This window comes from Osmerus mordax, chromosome 14 (genome assembly GCF_038355195.1).
Source record: "Osmerus mordax isolate fOsmMor3 chromosome 14, fOsmMor3.pri, whole genome shotgun sequence".
Lineage (NCBI taxonomy): Eukaryota > Metazoa > Chordata > Actinopteri > Osmeriformes > Osmeridae > Osmerus > Osmerus mordax.
This window is the reverse complement of record NC_090063.1, coordinates 16,712,931-16,732,269: the sequence shown is the minus strand read 5'-3', so window position 1 is coordinate 16,732,269 and position 19,339 is coordinate 16,712,931. Positions and strand designations below refer to the sequence as shown.

The following is a 19,339-nucleotide window of genomic DNA, read 5'->3' as shown; positions in this document are numbered from 1 at the left end:
ACACAGGCAGCTACAGAACACAGGCAGCTGAAGAACACAGGCAGCTACAGAACACAGGCAGCTCCAGAACACAGGCAGCTCCAGAACACAGGCAGCTGCAGAACACAGGCAGCTGCAGAACACAGGCAGCTGCAGAACACAGGCAGCTGCAGAACACAGGCAGCTCCAGAACACAGACCGCTACAGAAGCTAAAGACAAGTAGAGAACTAAGGAGTACCACATGTTTTAATTCAGGATTTAATGACATAGAAATACTTCATATCAAGGAGCTGAAATGGAAATCAAAACAGTGGAAAGCTTATTGTTAAATGAATTCAACAGATTTATTTAAACAAACGTTAAATAAGAATTTAAGACGAGTTACTTGCTGAATCATCATTGCAGCTGTGTCACATTGGCTGTTCTCTTCCATAGCGGAACACAACACACAGGAGGGAGGGTTTCTATACAGAGAATCAAACCAACACAAAGATGATCAATACAGAACAAATAGCTACAAAACAACATGACAGTCTGTACATCAGATTAAGAATGACAACAGCATAAGAACAGTGTGAGGTCTGCTCATCACAGTGCAGCATCAGTGCTGTTCTCTGGTCTGTCGGGGTAGCCGTTTCAGCGAGACATCATCCTCACAAACTCTGAGGAGAGAAACAACAAGGCGACGTGATTGTTTAAATGTTGCACCTTCCTCCTTCCTGTCCCCTTTCCATCATCACCCTCCTTCACCCCCCCCCCTCCCTCCCCCCTCACTCTTTTCCCTCCTTCCTCCCTCACCCTCAAAGTCGACCAGTCCGTCCCCCACCTCACCCTCAAAGTCGACCAGTCCGTCCCCCACCTCACCCTCAAAGTCGACCAGTCCGTCCCCCACCTCACCCTCAAAGTCGACCAGTCCGTCCCCCACCTCACCCTCAAAGTCGACCAGTCCGTCCCCCACCTCACCCTCAAAGTCGACCAGTCCGTCCCCCACCTCACCCTCAAAGTCGACCAGTCCGTCCCCGTTCAGGTCCACGTCTCGCAGGATCTCGTCGATCTCGCGGTGGTTCAGCTGCTCTCCCATCAGCTTCTTCATGGCCTCACGCAGCTCCACCAGGCTGATCTGCCCGTCTCCATTAGAGTCAAACTGGGGGAGAGATACCAGATAGTTAAACTGGGGGAGAGATACCAGATAGTTAAACTGGGGGAGAGATACCAGATAGTCAAACTGGGGGAGAGATACCAGATAGTCAAACTGGGGGAGAGATACCAGATAGTCAAACTGGGGGAGAGATACCAGATAGTCAAACTGGGGGAGAGATACCAGATAGTCAAACTGGGGGAAAGGGGGATAAAGAATGTAGCGGAAACACTGCTGTAGCGGAAACACTGCTGTAGTGGAAACACTGCTGTAGTGGAAACACTGCTGTAGCGGAAACACTGCTGTAGTGGAAACACTGCTGTAGTGGAAACACTGCTGTAGTGGAAACACTGCTGTAGCGGAAACACTGCTGTAGTGGAAACACTGCTGTAGCGGAAACACTGCTGTAGTGGAAACACTGCTGTAGCGGAAACACTGCTGTAGTGGAAACACTGCTGTAGCGGAAACACTGCTGTAGCGGAAACACTGCTGTAGCGGAAACACTGCTGTAGCGGAAACACTGCTGTAGCGGAAACACTGCTGTAGTGGAAACACTGCTGTAGTGGAAACACTGCTGTAGCGGAAACACTGCTGTAGCGGAAACACTGCTGTAGCGGAAACACTGCTGTAGCGGAAACACTGCGGTAGTGGAAACACTGCTGTAGCGGAAACACTGCTGTAGCGGAAACACTGCTGTAGTGGAAACACTGCTGTAGCGGAAACACTGCTGTAGTGGAAACACTGCTGTAGCGGAAACACTGCTGTAGCGGAAACACTGCTGTAGTGGAAACACTGCTGTAGTGGAAACACTGCTGTAGCGGAAACACTGCTGTAGTGGAAACACTGCTGTAGCGGAAACACTGCTGTAGCGGAAACACTGCTGTAGCGGAAACACTGCTGTAGCGGAAACACTGCTGTAGCGGAAACACTGCTGTAGCGGAAACACTGCTGTAGTGGAAACACTGCTGTAGCGGAAACACTGCTGTAGTGGAAACACTGCTGTAGCGGAAACACTGCTGTAGCGGAAACACTGCTGTAGCGGAAACACTGCTGTAGCGGAAACACTGCTGTAGTGGAAACACTGCTGTAGTGGAAACACTGCTGTAGCGGAAACACTGCTGTAGCGGAAACACTGCTGTAGTGGAAACACTGCTGTAGTGGAAACACTGCTGTAGTGGAAACACTGCTGTAGCGGAAACACTGCTGTAGCGGAAACACTGCTGTAGCGGAAACACTGCTGTAGTGGAAACACTGCTGTAGCGGAAACACTGCTGTAGTGGAAACACTGCTGTAGCGGAAACACTGCTGTAGTGGAAACACTGCTGTAGCGGAAACACTGCTGTAGTGGAAACACTGCTGTAGTGGAAACACTGCTGTAGCGGAAACACTGCTGTAGCGGAAACACTGCTGTAGTGGAAACGTTGCGTCAGTTTCAACAGAGGCACTAACCTCTCTGAAAGCGTCTCTAAGCTCCTTGACTCCGATCATGTCTGCAGTCTCTGCCAGCATCTTGGGACCCATCAACTCCACAAAGTCCTCAAAGTCCACTCTGCCGCCACCTGCAGGAAGACATGAGTCACTGCACCAGGAATATGGGTCTGAGGATGATGATGATTGCTAACATTGTTTTTAATACTTTGTCTCAACATATAGTGAACGTGTGTGTGTGTGTGTACGTGTGCCTGCCTGTGTGTGTGTGTGTGTGTGAGTGTGTGTGTGTGTGTGAGAGTGTGTGTGTGTGTGAGAGTGTGTGTGTGTGACTCACAGATCTGTTGGCTCAGTTCGATCAGCTCCATCTCAGTGGGCATGTACCCCATGGTCCTCATGCACTCCCCCAGGTCCTTACAGCTGATGAAGCCGTCGCGGTCCTTGTCAAACTCCCGGAAGGCCTCCCGCAGCTCTGGAGGGAGGTGGAGGAGGGGAGTGGAGCAGGGTGGAGGAGGGGGGTGGAGCAGGATGGAGGAGGGGGGTGGAGCAGGGTGGAGGAGGGGGGTGGAGCAGGGTGGAGGAGGGGGGTGGAGCAGGGTGGAGGTGGAACAGGGTGGAGGAGGGGGGTGGAGCAGGGTGGAGGAGGGGGGTGGAGCAGGGTGGAGGTGGAACAGGGGGGAGGAGGGGGGAGGTGGAGCAGGGTGGAGGAGGGGGGTGGAGCAGGGTGGAGGGGGGGGGTGGAGAGGGAGGAGAGAGGTGGAGGAGGGAGGTGGAGGAGGGAGGCGGAGGGTGGTGTAGAGAGGCGTGGGAGCAGAGGGAGGGGTGTGTGGGGAGTAGGGGGTGTGAGATGGAGTGATGACAAAGTTAAAGCAGTGGTATGGCTGCTGCGGCCTTTACATGCAACACATAACAAAAGGTTTTAAAAAGCGTCTTTGTTTATTTGTTACCTTCCATCTCCTCTGGACGTAGATCTCTGTCCTGCAGAGGAGGAGAACGCAGAGAAACAAATGAGCCAGGTCACACACACTTACACACACACACACACACACTTACACACACACATACACTCACGATAAATCAAAGGTTGACTGGATGAATCATCCATCACACGGCATGCAGCCAGAGGTTAGAGGTGAACACAGATTACAGCGCTGGAGATGCCAAGCAGCAAATGGTCATAAGAAGATTTCACGGTGGAAAGTGGTAAACATGCCCCCTCACCCATGTTCCCTCCCTCCCTCTCTCTCTCTCTCCCTCCCTCTAGTCCATCCCTCTCTCACACACACACACTCTTACGCACGCACACTTGGACATACACTACTTATTGCTCTATCTCCGTCTCTACACACACACACACACGTCTGTAAGTGTCATGTGTTCTAATCCTCATATCCTGTCCTGATAAACTGCAGATTACTGTCCTCACATAACCGACTGTGGTCTGGGAACTCCAGTTGATGCTTGTGGCCCACAGTACACACACACGCGCACACACACAATATTTTGGTGGGAAATACTATAAATGATTTACTAACATTGCCCACTTTACTGATTCCTCAGATTCACCTGTGTGTTCTGAGATGAGAAGCAGTTGTGATGTCACAATGGGCCTGGTGTTCCTCGGGTTCTTGTAGGTGTTATAGACCCATTGTGACATCACAGAGAATTATATTGTGCTGGATTACAGAGTTTGTAGGCGAAGGAGGCATAACCGAGAGATTAATGTGGTGAATTGTTTTACAAATCACTAAAGCTTATCGTTCTTTCAAATTTCGGTCTCTCTTTTTGTATTAAATGGTCTGCCACTGGCTCGCAGGCACACACACGGACGTACAGTATACACACGCGCACACGAATTATCCTAACACTTGTCGTGGTCTGACTGAAAGCTAGTATCGTCACTATATGGAGAATAGATGTCCTATCTCTCTCGTTTCAGGTATGAATGTCATGTGAATTGTATTTCTCCCATGTCAGAATATTGATAATGTTCGTTATGTAATAAAAACTGCGGATAGACGTGTTAACTGTAGCAAAGAGTTCCAGTTGACTGTAGGCTACGTCAACAATTCCGCGCCTTTTTCGGCCCCAAGACATCTGTTCACTTAATTCACGTTTATCACACGTGCTACACAACACCACCAGAGCTTTCGCTTTCACGGCAAAATTTATTTTAGCGATCAAAGAAGACAAACGCCACAGTAAGTAGGCTACACATTGTAAAGAGATGGTATAGCTATCACGGTCAGGCCTAGAACTTTCGGTAAAGTTAGAAAGGTGACTTTTAATTGCTCTTATTAACCCTACATTTAGATAGTAGCTAAAATATTTACCAACCTAGCCTAGCTAACGTTACTGCTCAAAACTTAGTTAGCTTGAGAGCCCTCGGGCGAGAGCTAGCCTAGCTAGCTCTAGCTACTTTTACTGTGAGAGTTAACTTAGATAAACCTTAGCTACCTTCGTAATTGTCGATGTAGCTCCAAACGTACAATTTGAACCCCTTTTCCCTCTTCCTTGAAGGACAGCAGCAACATAGACTCCTATGTACATCGTTGATTGTCATTTTGGGAAGGCAACACAAACTCCTCATACAAAACGGCATTTTGTGTTTGAGAATATACAACTGCTCGCTACCAGAAGTTGTTGACTTTGAGTATTCAATGAATAAGTGATGCGTGCATGGTGGATTAAAGTGGGCATTGAAATTTAAACACTACCGAATTTGTTGGTTTTGAATTCACCTTTTTAAAATTGAAAAAATAATTTATTTAAAAAATTAAAAAAAATCTGATCTCAAAATTCAAGGTTCAGAAATTCAGGTTGCTCAAATTCGAACAGTAAAGTTCAGATCCCAAAATTTGAATCCTATTTTTTTAAAGCAAAATTTTCTTTTGCGAGCCAAAAACCCCCCCAGATTTTTTCAGGTAATTGTTTTTGGTAAAAAATGATTTTGTCTTAATTTTTTGGATCTGATTTTCACCATTCAAATTTGAGCAGCCTGAATTTCCGATCCTTTAATTTTTGGATCGGAATGTTATGAAAAAATTAATATTTAAATTTTAAAGAGGTGAATTCAAAACCAAATAATTCAGTGGTGTTTGAATTTCAATGTTAAGTATTCAATGCCTTTTAAATTTCAAAACATTATGTCCCTGATTTGCTTCCATACTGGCTGAATCTTTTCCAATTTTCGCAAAATTCCGGACTGAGCAAATCTTGAAACTGAAAACATTTAAAAAGCCCAACCTAAATAGCCTAAACGTAACACTTCTCCTGGGCAAACACTCCAAGTTAAATCTAGCCTCACCCATGATCTCCTGCTAAGTACTCTAGGCCAGTATGATAAACACCCTGCTAATAGCGCTCGGCAATTAGCCAACTCCACTGACCTCAGAATATATCAACTCAATTGATCTCTGGTCTCCTTTCCCGCTATGCCAGATTCATCCATCTGTACATAATCTGAATTACAAATGATGTACATCTGTACATAATCTGAATTACAAATGATGTACATCTGTACATAATCTAAATTACAAATGATGTACATCTGTACATAATCTAAATTACAATCTGGTCAAACTGCAAAAGCAGTTGCCCCACAGTGTATTGTAGACACATGCACACTCACACACACTGTATTATACTGTACCAGTGGCTTTTCAATTTTAGATTCAGCTGGTAAACCATTACCTTTACAAACAAAACTCTGTTTGGTACAATGGACACATACAGTATAAAGACAACACTCACAATGATGGGATGCTCATGGGTGGAGATAATGTTGAGGGCTCCTCCAATCAGGTGGCTCAGAATGGGAGGATGCAGATTATGTCATCGTAAGCATGAGGGAGATGCAGTGTTTCTTCAGGGGATGAAGATGATGAAGAGACGGATGATGATGATTCTAGAGGATTCATAACCAAAACCACAGTGTAATGAGCAGTAATAAAAAAAACCCGAATGTCCTCAACAACAACAACACAGACACACAGTGTTTCTTCACTGCGTGTCTGTTTCTTCACTGCGTGTGTGTTTCTTCACTGCGTGTGTGTTTCTTCACTGCGTGTGTTTCTTCACTGCGTGTGTGTTTCTTCACTGCGTGTGTGTTTCTTCACTGCGTGTCTGTTTCTTCACTGCGTGTGTGTTTCTTCACTGCGTGTGTGTTTCTTCACTGCGTGTGTGTTTCTTCACTGCGTGTGTGTTTCTTCACTGCGTGTGTGTTTCTTCACTGCGTGTGTGTTTCTTCACTGCGTGTGTGTTTCTTCACTGTGTGTCTGTTTCTTCACTGCGTGTCTGTTTCTTCACTGCGTGTGTGTTTCTTCACTGCGTGTCTGTTTCTTCACTGCGTGTGTGTTTCTTCACTGCGTGTGTGTTTCTTCACTGCGTGTGTGTTTCTTCACTGCGTGTGTGTTTCTTCACTGCGTGTGTGTTTCTTCACTGTGTGTCTGTTTCTTCACTGTGTGTCTGTTTCTTCACTGCGTGTCTGTTTCTTCACTGCGTGTGTGTTTCTTCACTGCGTGTCTGTTTCTTCACTGCGTGTGTGTTTCTTCACTGTGTGTCTGTTTCTTCACTGCGTGTCTGTTTCTTCACTGTGTGTCTGTTTCTTCACTGCGTGTGTGTTTCTTCACTGCGTGTGTGTTTCTTCACTGCGTGTGTGTTTCTTCACTGTGTGTCTGTTTCTTCACTGCGTGTCTGTTTCTTCACTGCGTGTGTGTTTCTTCACTGCGTGTCTGTTTCTTCACTGTGTGTCTGTTTCTTCACTGTGTGTCTGTTTCTTCACTGTGTGTCTGTTTCTTCACTGCGTGTCTGTTTCTTCACTGCGTGTCTGTTTCTTCACTGCGTGTGTGTTTCTTCACTGCGTGTGTGTTTCTTCACTGTGTGTCTGTTTCTTCACTGCGTGTCTGTTTCTTCACTGCGTGTGTACATACAAGCTGGCTCTGTGCGAAACTCTGTCGTAGGAAGACGCAGGCCGGGCCAACGATGTGGTGCAGCACGTTGCAGTTCTGGACCAGAGCGCTCAGCGGATCCCCGAACTCACGCTCGCCCCCTCCGTCGTCCTCCTCCACGTAGGGGTCGTAGGCACCCCCAACCCCCCCCAGCATCGCAGCCAGCGGCGCCCCGCTCCCCTCCGAGGGCAGCGCCCCCTTTGGGAGGGCAACCAATCAGTTAGACGAGTGTACGTACACCGGCGACCAATCAGAATCATCAGAGATGTGGAACGACACCATTGAACACAACGGTAACTGTTAAGCAAAATGTCTCCTGTCAGAGCCGAGATAAATTACATGGGAAATATTGAAATGAGAATACTGAAATTTAAAGTGATATCTGTTCCTTTTCCCCCCCCAAACGTTCTGGTTTCTCCCCTTCACACAAACACTAAGGCTCTCATTTTAAAGAATGATTTGACCCTAATGGGCACAAAAGTAGCACTTAACATTTTTACATAATTCCTTAGTTCTCACCAAACTCTATTATGGTGGCTTTATCAAATAGGGCTTTTAAAATCACATCTCTCTACAGACGACAGATGTAAAAGTCCCTTACCTTCTTCATTTCGCTTTTCTTACACGCCTTGTTGATATTTCCCATCACCTAGTCCCTCTGTCTCTTCTCCCTCTCTTCTTCCCTCCTCTCTCTGTCTGTCTGTCTCTCCCTCTCTGTCTCTCTCCCTCTCTGTCTCTCTCCCTCTCTGTCTCTCTCTCCCTCTCTGTCTCTCTCTCCCTCTCTGTCTCCCTCTCTGTCTCTCCCTCTCTGTCTCTCCCTCTCTGTCTCTCCCTCTCTGTCTCTCTCCCTCTGTCTCTCCCTCTCTGTCTCTCTCTCCCTCTCTGTCTCTCTCTCCCTCTGTCTCTCTCTCCTGTCCCTCCCCTTTCCGACCCCCTCTCTCTGTCTTCCCCCCCTTCCACTCTCCCTTTCTCCCCTTCTCTGCACTCACTATTACATAAACCTCCAAAGTCCAGCTCTAAAATTCCATTCCAGGGTATCCCAGAAGGCACTGCTTCAGACACCAACTTCACCCCGGAGGGAGGAGACGGCGGCGACTACGCAGACCCGGCCAATCGGGTCATCTTCAACGCACACGCTGAGATACAGATCCTTGCTCCTATTGGTCGAGTGTGTTGTGATGCCGGCATGAGTCCAGAGCCGCCACAGGTAGCGCAGAGGTCTGTAAACCACACTACACAAGGACATCAGAGGTGACGGGAGAGCACATCACGCGCTCTTCACACAAAACCTGCTGCCATCACTCCCTCTCTTTCACCCTTTACTCCATCTATATTTCCTTGATTGCCCCCCTTCAACGTAATCTTGTCCCTCCCACTTACCCCTCTCTCTCTCTTTCTGCTGTACTCTGCAAACAAGTCTAGCAGAATTGAGAGGGGAGGTATAGAGGATGGAGGGAGGGAGAGATAGAGAGTTGGATGGGGAGAATTAAGGGGGAGAGCTGGATGTTTTTTTAATCCCAGACATTTCAGATTAAAGGAATGAAGGGATGATGTGGCCGGCTGTAAAAGACAGGAAGCAGGGGATAGGGAAGGAGGCCAGAAAGAGGAGAGGGAAATTCAAGCGAGGGGGAGACAGGATTCCAGGAAGAGAGGGATGGAGGTGAAGATGTGTCTCTCAACAGGGGATGAAGGGATAGAGATGGAGTGGTGATGGGGTGTGTGAAAGGAAGGAGAGAAAGAGCAGGAAGAGGAGGGGTGGATGCAGTGATGGTGACAGAAATGAGAAACGTACTGCCATCCTTTCTTAAATTGTTCTAATTAAATCGAACCTCTTGTGTACCCAAACCTGGCTCAAAGCCCATGGGTTTGTATAGCCAAACCCAGCTGGTACATGGGTTCACATCCAGTCCATGGATTCACATACACAAACCTTTCCCATCGTCCATGGGGTCCCATCCCAAAAACCTTGCCCTACATCCATGGGTTTGCATCCCCAAACCCAGCCAATAGTACATGGGTTCACATCCAGCCCATAGTCCATGAGTTCATGGCCCCGAGCCCACCCAGGGGTTCACATCCCCCAAGGAAAGCAGATTTTCACAGCGCAGCAGATAAAGGTATTAGTCTTCCGGTAATACCAGTTAATCCACATGCTGGACTGTGACAGAGGGTTGGCAGGAGAAACGTTTAGGAAGTGAAAATCACCACAGCTACTCTACGGTAGCTGCTATACAGTAGCTGTGGTGTGGAAGGGTACAGGAGGAATGTGCAGGAGGAGCCGATTGTGTAGTCCAAAGCAGTTTGTAGTCAATATCTCACTCTTTTCTGGTAATGGGTATTTTGTTGGGAGTTATTTTCATGTTCTTGTTCTTTGTTGTATCTCAGGCCGTCTGTGGGTAACCATGGAGACGACGTTTGTAAAAAAATATAAAGGATTTTGTTGGTTAGTCAGCTAATTTCCTTATAAGCGCCTGTTTGTGTACTGAACATTGTCAGCGAATGAGGTACTTACATGTAGCAACTGACAGCACTGACACAGACACCACAAGCAGGCTAGTTCACACTGCCCCAACAATGTTCAAGAAACACCAAACATTCTGCTGTTGGCTGTTGGGTTTAGAATGTTTGGAAAGATAACTGTCATTTTCACACTACACCAACAAACTCCAACAGACACATCACACCAAACCAACACAACCCAACAGCTGTTGGCTGTTGGTGGGGGTCAGACGGCTGAGCGGTTAGGGAATCAGGCTATTAATCAGAAGGTTGCCGGTTCGATCCCCGGCCTTGAAGATGATGTTGTGTCCTTGGGCAAGGCACTTCACCCTACTTGCCTTGGGGGGAATGTCCCTGTACTTACTGTAAGTCGCTCGGGATAAGAGCATCTGCTAAATGACTAAATGTTTGTTTGGGTGGTGTTAACTGGCCTTAAGAGACAGATGTTCTCATTACAAACAGGAGGAGGAGAAAAGGCAGACAGGGGACTGTGTGATAGGGATCGTTCGAATGCAACGTTATTGAAAACCATTACTTATGTGGTATCAGTTATCAAATGAGCTTTTTGCTTCTGGAACAGGTTCATATTGTACATTATTACAATGAAATAAAATAAAAAAGTTTAGTGAGTTTGTCCTCCGCATGTGATCATTTGGTGCAGAGCAGCACCAAATAATCCCTCTGTCAGATTGAAGATGAGCGCTCATCTCTCTTTCTCTCTGTCTCGCTCTATCTACAGCCTGCAGTAAGCAACCATCAACACAAGAGGGAAGCACATCAGAAATGGCACTCCAAGCAGTAATTTTGCATTTTGACCACTAGGTGGCAATCTAAGATAATATATTTGATCAAACCAACATGAATCCAACCAGATAGCAATCCTTGGCTCAGCAAGAGCCTAATCCATCACACAGACACACAGACACGCACACACGCACTCCTGAACACAGAGGAAGGGGGCGACAGAGAGGGTTACATAACCCAGCAGCACCAGACCACCCAGTCATAAAGCCTGTATCAAAAAACTAGTGAGATTACTCCTCCTTTCCTCACTGTGACAACAACAAACACTCCAGATGTCTTAGAGATGGATCGAGAGAGAGAGGTAGATCGAGAGAGAGAGGTAGAAGAGGTGGGGGGGGGGGAGGGGCCCAATTGTTGAGAGCTTAGTACAGGGATTCTAAGTTACATTTGGAGTAAAAAAAATTGAGATGTAACCTGTGTGTGTGTGTGTGTGAGATAAAGATGAAGTTTGCATGAGTGCGTAGGTGTTTGATATGAAAATATTTTTTTTGGTTGGTGAGATAAAGATGTGTGTGTGTGTGTGTGTGTGTGTAAGATAAAAATTCCTGTGGGTGTGTGCACACGCGCACAGTGTTAATCATCTTTGCTTGCAGCACTGATGGTAGCTTTCTAGAAACCACCACTGTGCTACCTCACCCAGGTAGCACAGTGAGGTAGCACAGCTTAGAGAGGAGAGAAACGTAGATGTGTTTTCCCCTCTTGGTCTGACCAATCTAATGAATTATTTTGACATGTTCTGGATCTGTGTAGTATGTGGGGCAATCTCTGAACCCAAACAGTTCCTACATACTGTGGGCCCATCTGGATGTCTCTGATATCACAGTCCCATTTTACCCTGCTCTCCCTCTCGCTCTCTCTTTATCTGTCAATTTATTTTCTCTGTCTTTATCTGTCAATTTTTTTTCTTTCTTTTTCTATGTTTTATCTCTCCATATATGTGTGTGTGTGTGTGGCCCCCAAGGGTTTGAAAATGGATTATGTCTAGAACACTGGGAACAAGAGAAGAGATAGAGACGGGGGGGAGAGAGAGGGGAGATGGCAGGGCGGGGTGGGTAGAGAGAGGGGAGATGGCAGCGAGGGGCGGGGGGAGAGGGGAGATGGCAGCGCGGGGGGGGGGGGGGGGAGAGAGGGAAGATGGCAGGGCGATGTGTGCGTGTGTTTAACTATTTTCTGTCCTTTGTAAATGCTCAATCCTCTCCTCCGAGTCGTTAATCTCACACTCATAATCCTCCTCCACAGACCAATCAATCTCTCTTCTCCTTTTTCATCTCCTCTCCCTCCTCCCTCTCTATCTCTGTCTTCCTCCTCCCTCTCTATCTCCTCTCCCTCTATCTCTCTCCATCTCTCTCTCTCTCCTTCCTCTCTCCCTCCTCTCTCTCCATCTATCTCTCTCCCCCCCTCTCTCTCTCTCTCTCTCTCTCTCTCTCTCTCTCTCTCTCTCTCTCTCTCTCTCTCTCTCTCTCTATCTCTGTCTCCCTCCTCTCTCTCAATCGCGCTCTCTCCCCCTCTCTCTCTCTCTCTCTCTCTATCTCTGTCTCCCTCCTCTCTCTCAATCTCTCTCTCTCTCCCCCTCTCTCTCTCTCTATCTGTCTCTCTCTCTCTCTCTGCAAGCTCATCCCAGCTTTGTTCTCTTTCCTTCCATGTTTTCATTATTCTCTCCATCTGTTGCTGAGGACACAGATGAGTTGATTTTAAGACATTTTAAGCAAGAACAATAGAAATGAAAGAAAAACCTAAGAATTTGGTATCAACAATTCTCTCTGTCACACACACTCACACACACACATGCACACTCACCCAAACACACACTCACTCACACAAACACACACACTCACACACACAAGCATTAAGAGAGTGGGGATTTTCCAAAAGTGAATGACCACTAGATGATTTCCTATCGCTACAACACCTGATAATCAGAAGACTGCCATGTAAACTGACTGGCTTATTAAGTTGCTGAAGTTGTGTGTCAGAATGAGAACACTCAGTTTGGACTCAGTTTCCTGCCTCCCTGAAGCCTGCTACACGCACACACACACATGTATGTATGTATGTACACACACATGTAAACACACACACGTACATACGCGCGCACACACACAGATGTAAACACATAAATAAAAACAACGTAAAAACACTCAGATTGTAACCCCCCCACACACATACACACAGATGTAAACAAACGCACACAGAGATACATTACATTTAGTCATTTTTAGCAGACGCTCTTATCCAGAGCGATACAAACACACACCCTCCCCTACCTGTCCGAACACGGAGTCCACGATGGGGCGCAGCCTCCTCCTGGTGGGGTCGGGAAGACGGCGGTCCTCTTGGGGGTGGTCCTCAGAGGGGGACGACAGGCTCAGGGTCTTGGCCTTGGTCCGGGGGGGTCGCTTCAGGCTGGCAGAGCTCCACCGTCTCAGAGAGTCGATCTTCTTCTTGATGGAGCCCTGAGAGGGAGGGAGGGAAGGGGGGTACAGTCAGCCTAATGTTAGAGATGTACCCTCTCCAGAGAGTCTGGCTTGTTCTTGATGGAGCCCTGAGAGGGAGGGAGGGGAGGGGGGTACAGTCAGCCTAATGTTAGAGATGTACCCCCTCCAGAGAGTCTGGCTTGTTCTAGATTCAAGGAGGGGGGCAGGGGTGAGGAGGGTGGGGGTGAGGAGGGTGGGGCGTTAGAGCACAGTAAACATGGATGTGCTCTAAAATATATAATAATATAAACGTGCAAATACCCAAACAAGCATGTAGGCAGACACACACACACACAGAGACGTAAACAAACACACACAATACACACACGTGAACCAGCGCAACCTCACAGGATTTACGTTGTTTTAACATCGGGAGTCAGGTGGCTGAGCGGTTAGAGAATTGGGCTAGTAACCAGAAGGTCGCTGGTTCGATTCCCGGCCATGCCACATGACGTTGTGTCCTTGGACAAGGCACTTCACCCTACTTGCCTCGGGGGAATGTCCCTGTACTTACTGTAAGTCGCTCTGGATAAGAGCGTAGAGCGTCTGCTAAATGACTAAATGTAAATTTAACATGTTGCTGTCTCAACGCTGGGAATATGTTACTCGTCATCATATGACATCACGCTTTGATGTCATCAAATGTTTCAGTCTTCAATGATGAAGACCATTCTGCAACAGTACTCAAAATGCTCTCTGAGCCAAACCCTTCATGGTTACTCAGCTCTGAGGTCAGGGTAAAGGTTAAATTAGTCAAGATCGGATTAGGACGAGTTGTTGGAATTCAACTCCACTTTGTGCAGAAGTGTTCAATGGAGGCTGATACAGACATGCTCACACACACATACATTCACACACACACATTCACACACTCACACACATGCTCACAAACACATGCACACTCACATTTACATTTAGTCATTTAGCAGACGCTCTTATCCAGAGCGACTTACAGTAAGTACAGGGACATTCCCCCGAGGCAAGTAGGGTGAAGTGCCTTGCCCAAGGACACAACGTCATGTGGCATGACCGGGAATCGAACTGGCAACCTTCGGATTACTAGCCCGATTCCCTCACTCACTCACACAAACACACACACTCTCACACACACTCACACATGCACACTCACCTACTCACACACACTCACTTACACACACACACACTGTCACACACACACACTCACCTTCTTCACCAGCTTTCCTTCTGGGACCTCTATGGTGGACATGCCTCCTGCTTCACTCATCTCTCCAAGTTTAGAGGAAGTAACGCTCTCAATGTGAACATAGATGTCTGTCTGCTTTCCTGTCACATCCACCTTTCCTTCCTCACTCTCTTTCTATTTCTCTCTCTTATTTACTCTCTATCCCTCTGTCCAGACCATCTGACACTGTTGATAATCACAGGCATCATCTCTCACATCGCAACCTCTCCCTGCTTTATCCCTTTCTATCACTCTCCCTCGCTCTCCCCTCCCTCCCCCCCCTCGTTGGTTCCCTCCCCTCCCTCCCCCTTCGCTCTCCCCTCCCTCCCCCCTCGTTGGTTCCCTCCCCCCCTCCCCCTTCGCTCTCCCCCCTTCTCCCTCGTTGGTTCCCTCCCCCCTCGCTCTCCCCCTCCCCCCTCGCTCTCCCCTCCCTCCCCCCTCGTTGGTTCCCTCCCCCCTCGCTCTCCCCCCTCCCCCCTCGCTCTCCCCTCCCTCCCCCCTCGTTGGTTCCCTCCCCCCTCGCTCTCCCCCTCCCCCCTCGCTCTCCCCTCCCTCCCCCCTCGTTGGTTCCCTCCCCCCTCGCTCTCCCCCTCCCCCCTCGCTCTCCCCTCCCTCCCCCCTCGTTGGTTCCCTCCCCCCCTCGCTCTCCCCCTCCCCCCTCGCTCTCCCCTCCCTCCCCCCTCGTTGGTTCCCTCCCCCCTCGCTCTCCCCCCTCCCCCCTCGCTCTCCCCCTCCCTCCCCCCTCGTTGGTTCCCTCCCCCCTCGCTCTCCCCCTCCCCCCTCGCTCTCCCCTCCCTCCCCCCTCGTTGGTTCCCTCCCCCCTCGCTCTCCCCCTCCCCCCTCGCTCTCCCCTCCCTCCCCCTGCTTCTCACACCACTATTTATTTTTTGCATTTCTCTGACACACTTGCTCGGTCACTCTCTCTTTCTGTATTTCTGTCTTTTTCTCTCTCTCCATCTCCCTCTGTCTCTCTCTCTCTCCATCTCCCTCTGTCTCTCTCTCCATCTCCCTCTCTCTCTCCATCTCCCTCTGTCTCTCTCTCTCCATCTCCCTCTCTCTCTCCATCTCCCTCTGTCTCTCTCTCTCGCTGTCACTCTGTTTCTCTCTACCGCTCTCAAAATCCTCTTACACATTCATACTCCTGTCCATTGTTTCTACAGCCCCCACGATATGCCCCTGTTCCATGGCCAACAACGCCTCCATAACACACACACACCAATACACACACACACGCATGCACTCAACACTAAATACATACACACACACCAATACACATATGCGCATACACACACTTAACATAGAACATACACAGAAGCTGTAAGTTGGGTTGCTCTGTGAGGAGGGAGAGGGAACTCTGTTATTGCATGTTTAGTTTAACAGATTTACATTTAGTCATTTAGCAGACGCTCTTATCCAGAGCGACTTACAGTAAATACAGGGACATTCCCCCGAAGCAAGTAGGGTGAAGTGCCTTGCCCAAGGACACAACGTCATCTGGCACGGCCGGGAATCGAACTGGCAACCTTCTGATTACAAGCCCGCTTCCCTAACCGCTCTGCCACCTGACTCCCCGGATCACAGATCATAGAGTTCCTCAAACAGCAGGCCCTAACCCTGAGAGAATGACACAAACACAGTTCTAATTCTCTCTATCTTTCTTTCTATCAATCTCTCTTACTGTCTTTCACCTGCTCTTTCTCACGCACACATAAAGCAAATTTGCCACATCAGGAGAAACATTACAGTTACTTAGGGATGTTTTCTTGTTGCGGAATGTCTGAGCTGTTATGACACTTCGTTAAAGGTACATTCCCCAGAATAAGCAATGCTGCAATCCAACACTACGCAACAGCTATGAATTTGAAGCAATCATTCTGAGTTAAGAAACAATTAACAAAACAATATATATAAAAAAGAGAACGTTTTATTTTTTTGACATTTCCCCTCACTCCTCCAGTCCTGAACGTAACAACTACATCGAAGTGAGAGTCTAGTAGTTTCTATAAACATCAAACTCAGACTTCATCCGTCTTCATAACGACACTCTGAAAAGTACTTGTAGTCACTCTGGAAAGTACTGTGAGCTCAGCCCACAGGAAGTGAGACTTCCCTCCTGGTTGTTTGCTGCAACACTGCTTCAGATCCAACCACCAGCTGACGAGGTCGAGGACAGAGAGAGGACGAGTCGCAGAGAGGATCGACCCTACCTAGAGGTCAAGGTTCAAAAGTTCTTCGTCATTTCACTGAACGGTCCAGAGGGTAAGTACTGATTGTAGGTGTATGTGTGCTTGTGTTTGTACATGTGTGTTTGGTGTGCACGTACGTGTGGGCCTGCATGTGTTTCTGTGTTCATGTCGGTACGTTCCATAACAACGCTGATTGGATCGATGCAGGCTTGGATCGATGCAGGCTTGGATCGATGCAGGCTTGTTTACCCTGAGAGGGCGTGTTGTGCTGTGGCGCTGTCACTTCCTGTGGCGATGTCACTTCCTGTGACAATCTGGGATCCAAACACTGCACTGGCCAGATGGAGTGTGTGTGTGTTTAGGAGAATATGTGTCTGGATGTAAGTGATTCTGTACGTGTGTGTGTGTGTGTGTGTGTGTAGTTAGGTGCTGACGCACTAGTCAACCTTAATACCCCTGGCAGCAGCTGGCTTCTATAAGTATACCACCACTTACTGCATTAAACCCTATACATCCTCCAATATCCTCATATACTCCTTGGCTCTCCGTCTCTTCTCCCCTGCTCACACCCACCTTTCTCCTATCCATCTCTCCCACCCCTGGTGCCCTCCAGTCTCCCCTACAGGGGAACAAATCTGATAGCAACTCTTCAGGGACACACACCAAAAGTTAGAGTTGGCTCCCCCCTCCCCTCCTCCCCTCTCCCCTCCCCTCCTCTCCTGTCCTCTCCCCTCCTCTCCTGTCCTCTCCCCTCCTGTCCTCTCCCCTCTTCTCCTGTCCTGTCCTCTCCCCTCTCCTCCTGTCTTGTCCTGTCCTGTCCCCTCCTCTCCTGTCCCCTCCTCTCCCCTCCCCTCCTGTCCCCTCCTCTCCTGTCCTCTCCTGTCCCCTGCCATGCCCTCCTCTCCTGTCCTCTCCCCTCCTGTCCCCTCCTCTCCTGTCCTCTCCCCTCCTCTCCTGTCCCCTTCTCTCACCTCCTCTCCCCTCCTGTCCTGTCCTCTCCTCCTAAGAGTGAGGGATAGAGGCTCTGAGCTGGTCTGACCTGTCGAGATTTAATCCTCCTGTCTCTACATTGTGGATCCCACCCGCTTAGTATTCTCCAAATTACAACAACCTCGCTGGTAATCCTGCAAGTCTATGGCCTAAATTACCTCCTTTCTGCGTATGAGTGTGTGTATGTGTGTGTGCGAACGAGTGTGCGTGTGTATGATTGTGTGTGTGTGTATGTGTGTGTGTGTGTATGAGTGTGTGTGTTTGTGTGTGTGTTTGTGTGTGTGCACGTGTATGTGTGTGTGCGTACGTTGGGTCGGTAGTCTGAGTAAGCGCTTACATAGGATGAAAAAGTCATTTGTTTCATTCACTGTAAAAATCGACCAGAGGTTCAGCTGTTAGATGTGTCAGCCATCTTAAGAGATCAGGGGGGTAATATCTAGCCTGGTCCTAACCAGACCCGAGTACATTTCATTTGTACAGAGGGTCTGGGATCGCTCCATTGACAAGCGTTAACTTCCTTGAAGGCGGGTACTCTACTGAAGTTTAAAACTATTGGATCTGCCCAGAGCCACTCTGATCTGCCATAACCAATCGCTAGTGTTCGCCTTAGCCAACGCTTTTCCCGAACCCCGTGGGGAGGAGGGCCACAACATCATGACCACCAGCAAAACTCAGCAAGGATTGTTCTTGCTCCAGCTTTAACTTTTGGATATTCGGCAGCGTTGCCACAACGGAACGAATGGCTTCACTCGCATCTTTCTCCGCTGCCATTACTGAACTACAACTCAAACTAGCGCACAACATCAACGTCATCGTTCTGAGTCACTCCCTCTGATCGCTGATTGGCCTTACAAAAAATTGATTCGAGAAAACCGACTTATGTGCCGAATTCCAAGACCTAGTATAGACGCAAAATCAAAATTGAGCGGAAGTACGTAGGAGGGCAGAGCCAGGCTAGGTAATATCACCATTCAGACCTGCTGTCGTCAGCTACACTCTGCCCCCCTCTAGTGGTAGTTGTAAGAATGACACCTGTCAACAGAAAAACCTTTCTTGAACAGAAATTCAGGATGGTAAACAAAAGAAAAACATTAAATATGAAAGGTGCAATTTATTCATATGAACACAAAGGTATTTACAGAAAAAACTAAAACACAAAAGGAGGAATCCAACTGTAACTTCTGGAACATTGTGTTTCCACCTAAGGAGTAACAGTGGGGCAGGTTCTTAATGTGCACCGCTCCTCTCCTCTGTCTCCTCCTGTCCTCCCTCGGCTCTGACGTAGAGGGAGGGGTAGTGGGAGGAGTGGGAGGAGGGGGAGGGGAGAGACGGGGAGGAGGGGGAGAGGAGGGGGATCGGAGGGGGTGGAGAAGGCTGGGCTAGCCGTTCTCCCCCCTTTTTCTTCTCTAGAGGCTTCAAGGAGAGCCTCCTCCCCCCTCCTCCTCCCTCCTCCTCCACCAGCCCCTCCACCAGGGCGCTCAGGCCCTGGCGGACACGGACGCAGAACTGCGGGCAGCTGAAGGCGTACAGGACGGGGTTGAGGATGGGGTTGAGGAAGGCGAAGGTGGTCGCCAGGGGCAACCCCACCTCCACCAGCTTGACGCCGGGGGACCAGTACTGCGCCGCAACCTCCATCAGGCAGAAGGCGTGATAGGGCGCCCAGCAGAGCACGAATGCCGCGATCACTGCC

The 19,339-nt window shown here is 48.7% G+C and overlaps 3 protein-coding genes across 3 annotated transcripts in view; 1 reads left to right on the top strand and 2 right to left on the bottom strand.

Moving 5' to 3' along the window:
- Positions 1-387: 387 nt before the first annotated feature.
- Positions 388-14,515, bottom strand: LOC136956123 (calcium-binding protein 5-like). Its single transcript, XM_067249959.1, has 8 exons — positions 14,456-14,515; positions 13,063-13,251; positions 7,478-7,693; positions 3,494-3,524; positions 2,884-3,018; positions 2,568-2,677; positions 977-1,124; positions 388-642 (listed from the first exon to the last, which is right to left on the bottom strand). Exons 1-8 carry the CDS (start codon positions 14,513-14,515, stop codon positions 617-619), a joined length of 915 nt encoding a protein of 304 aa, XP_067106060.1. The 3' UTR covers positions 388-616.
- A 2,115-nt stretch (positions 14,516-16,630) lies between these two features.
- Positions 16,631-19,339, top strand: part of vwa11 (von Willebrand factor A domain containing 11) — a 20,202-nt gene continuing 17,493 nt past the window's right edge. The window contains exon 1 of the mRNA XM_067249943.1: positions 16,631-16,732. The gene's annotated coding sequence lies outside the window, so the exon portion shown is untranslated. The remainder of the gene's footprint in view (positions 16,733-19,339) is intronic.
- LOC136957009 (prostaglandin D2 receptor 2-like) overlaps positions 18,877-19,339 on the bottom strand; it is a 4,094-nt gene continuing 3,631 nt past the window's right edge. Inside the window, exon 2 of the mRNA XM_067251097.1 lies at positions 18,877-19,339. This exon is cut by the window's right edge and continues 918 nt beyond it. Within this exon, the coding sequence (XP_067107198.1) occupies positions 18,877-19,339 (463 nt within the window).

Coding starts and splice junctions, on each gene's coding strand:
- LOC136956123 (XM_067249959.1), bottom strand. CDS start 14,515: ATGAGTGAAGCAGGAGGCATGTCCACCATAGAGGTCCCAGAAGGAAAG. Junction 3,525..7,477: donor GTTTCGCACAGAGCCAGCTT/GTATGTACACAC, acceptor CCTCCTCTGCAG/GACAGAGATCTACGTCCAGA. Junction 643..976: donor CGGACTGGTCGACTTTGAGG/GTGAGGTGGGGG, acceptor TTCTCTCCTCAG/AGTTTGTGAGGATGATGTCT.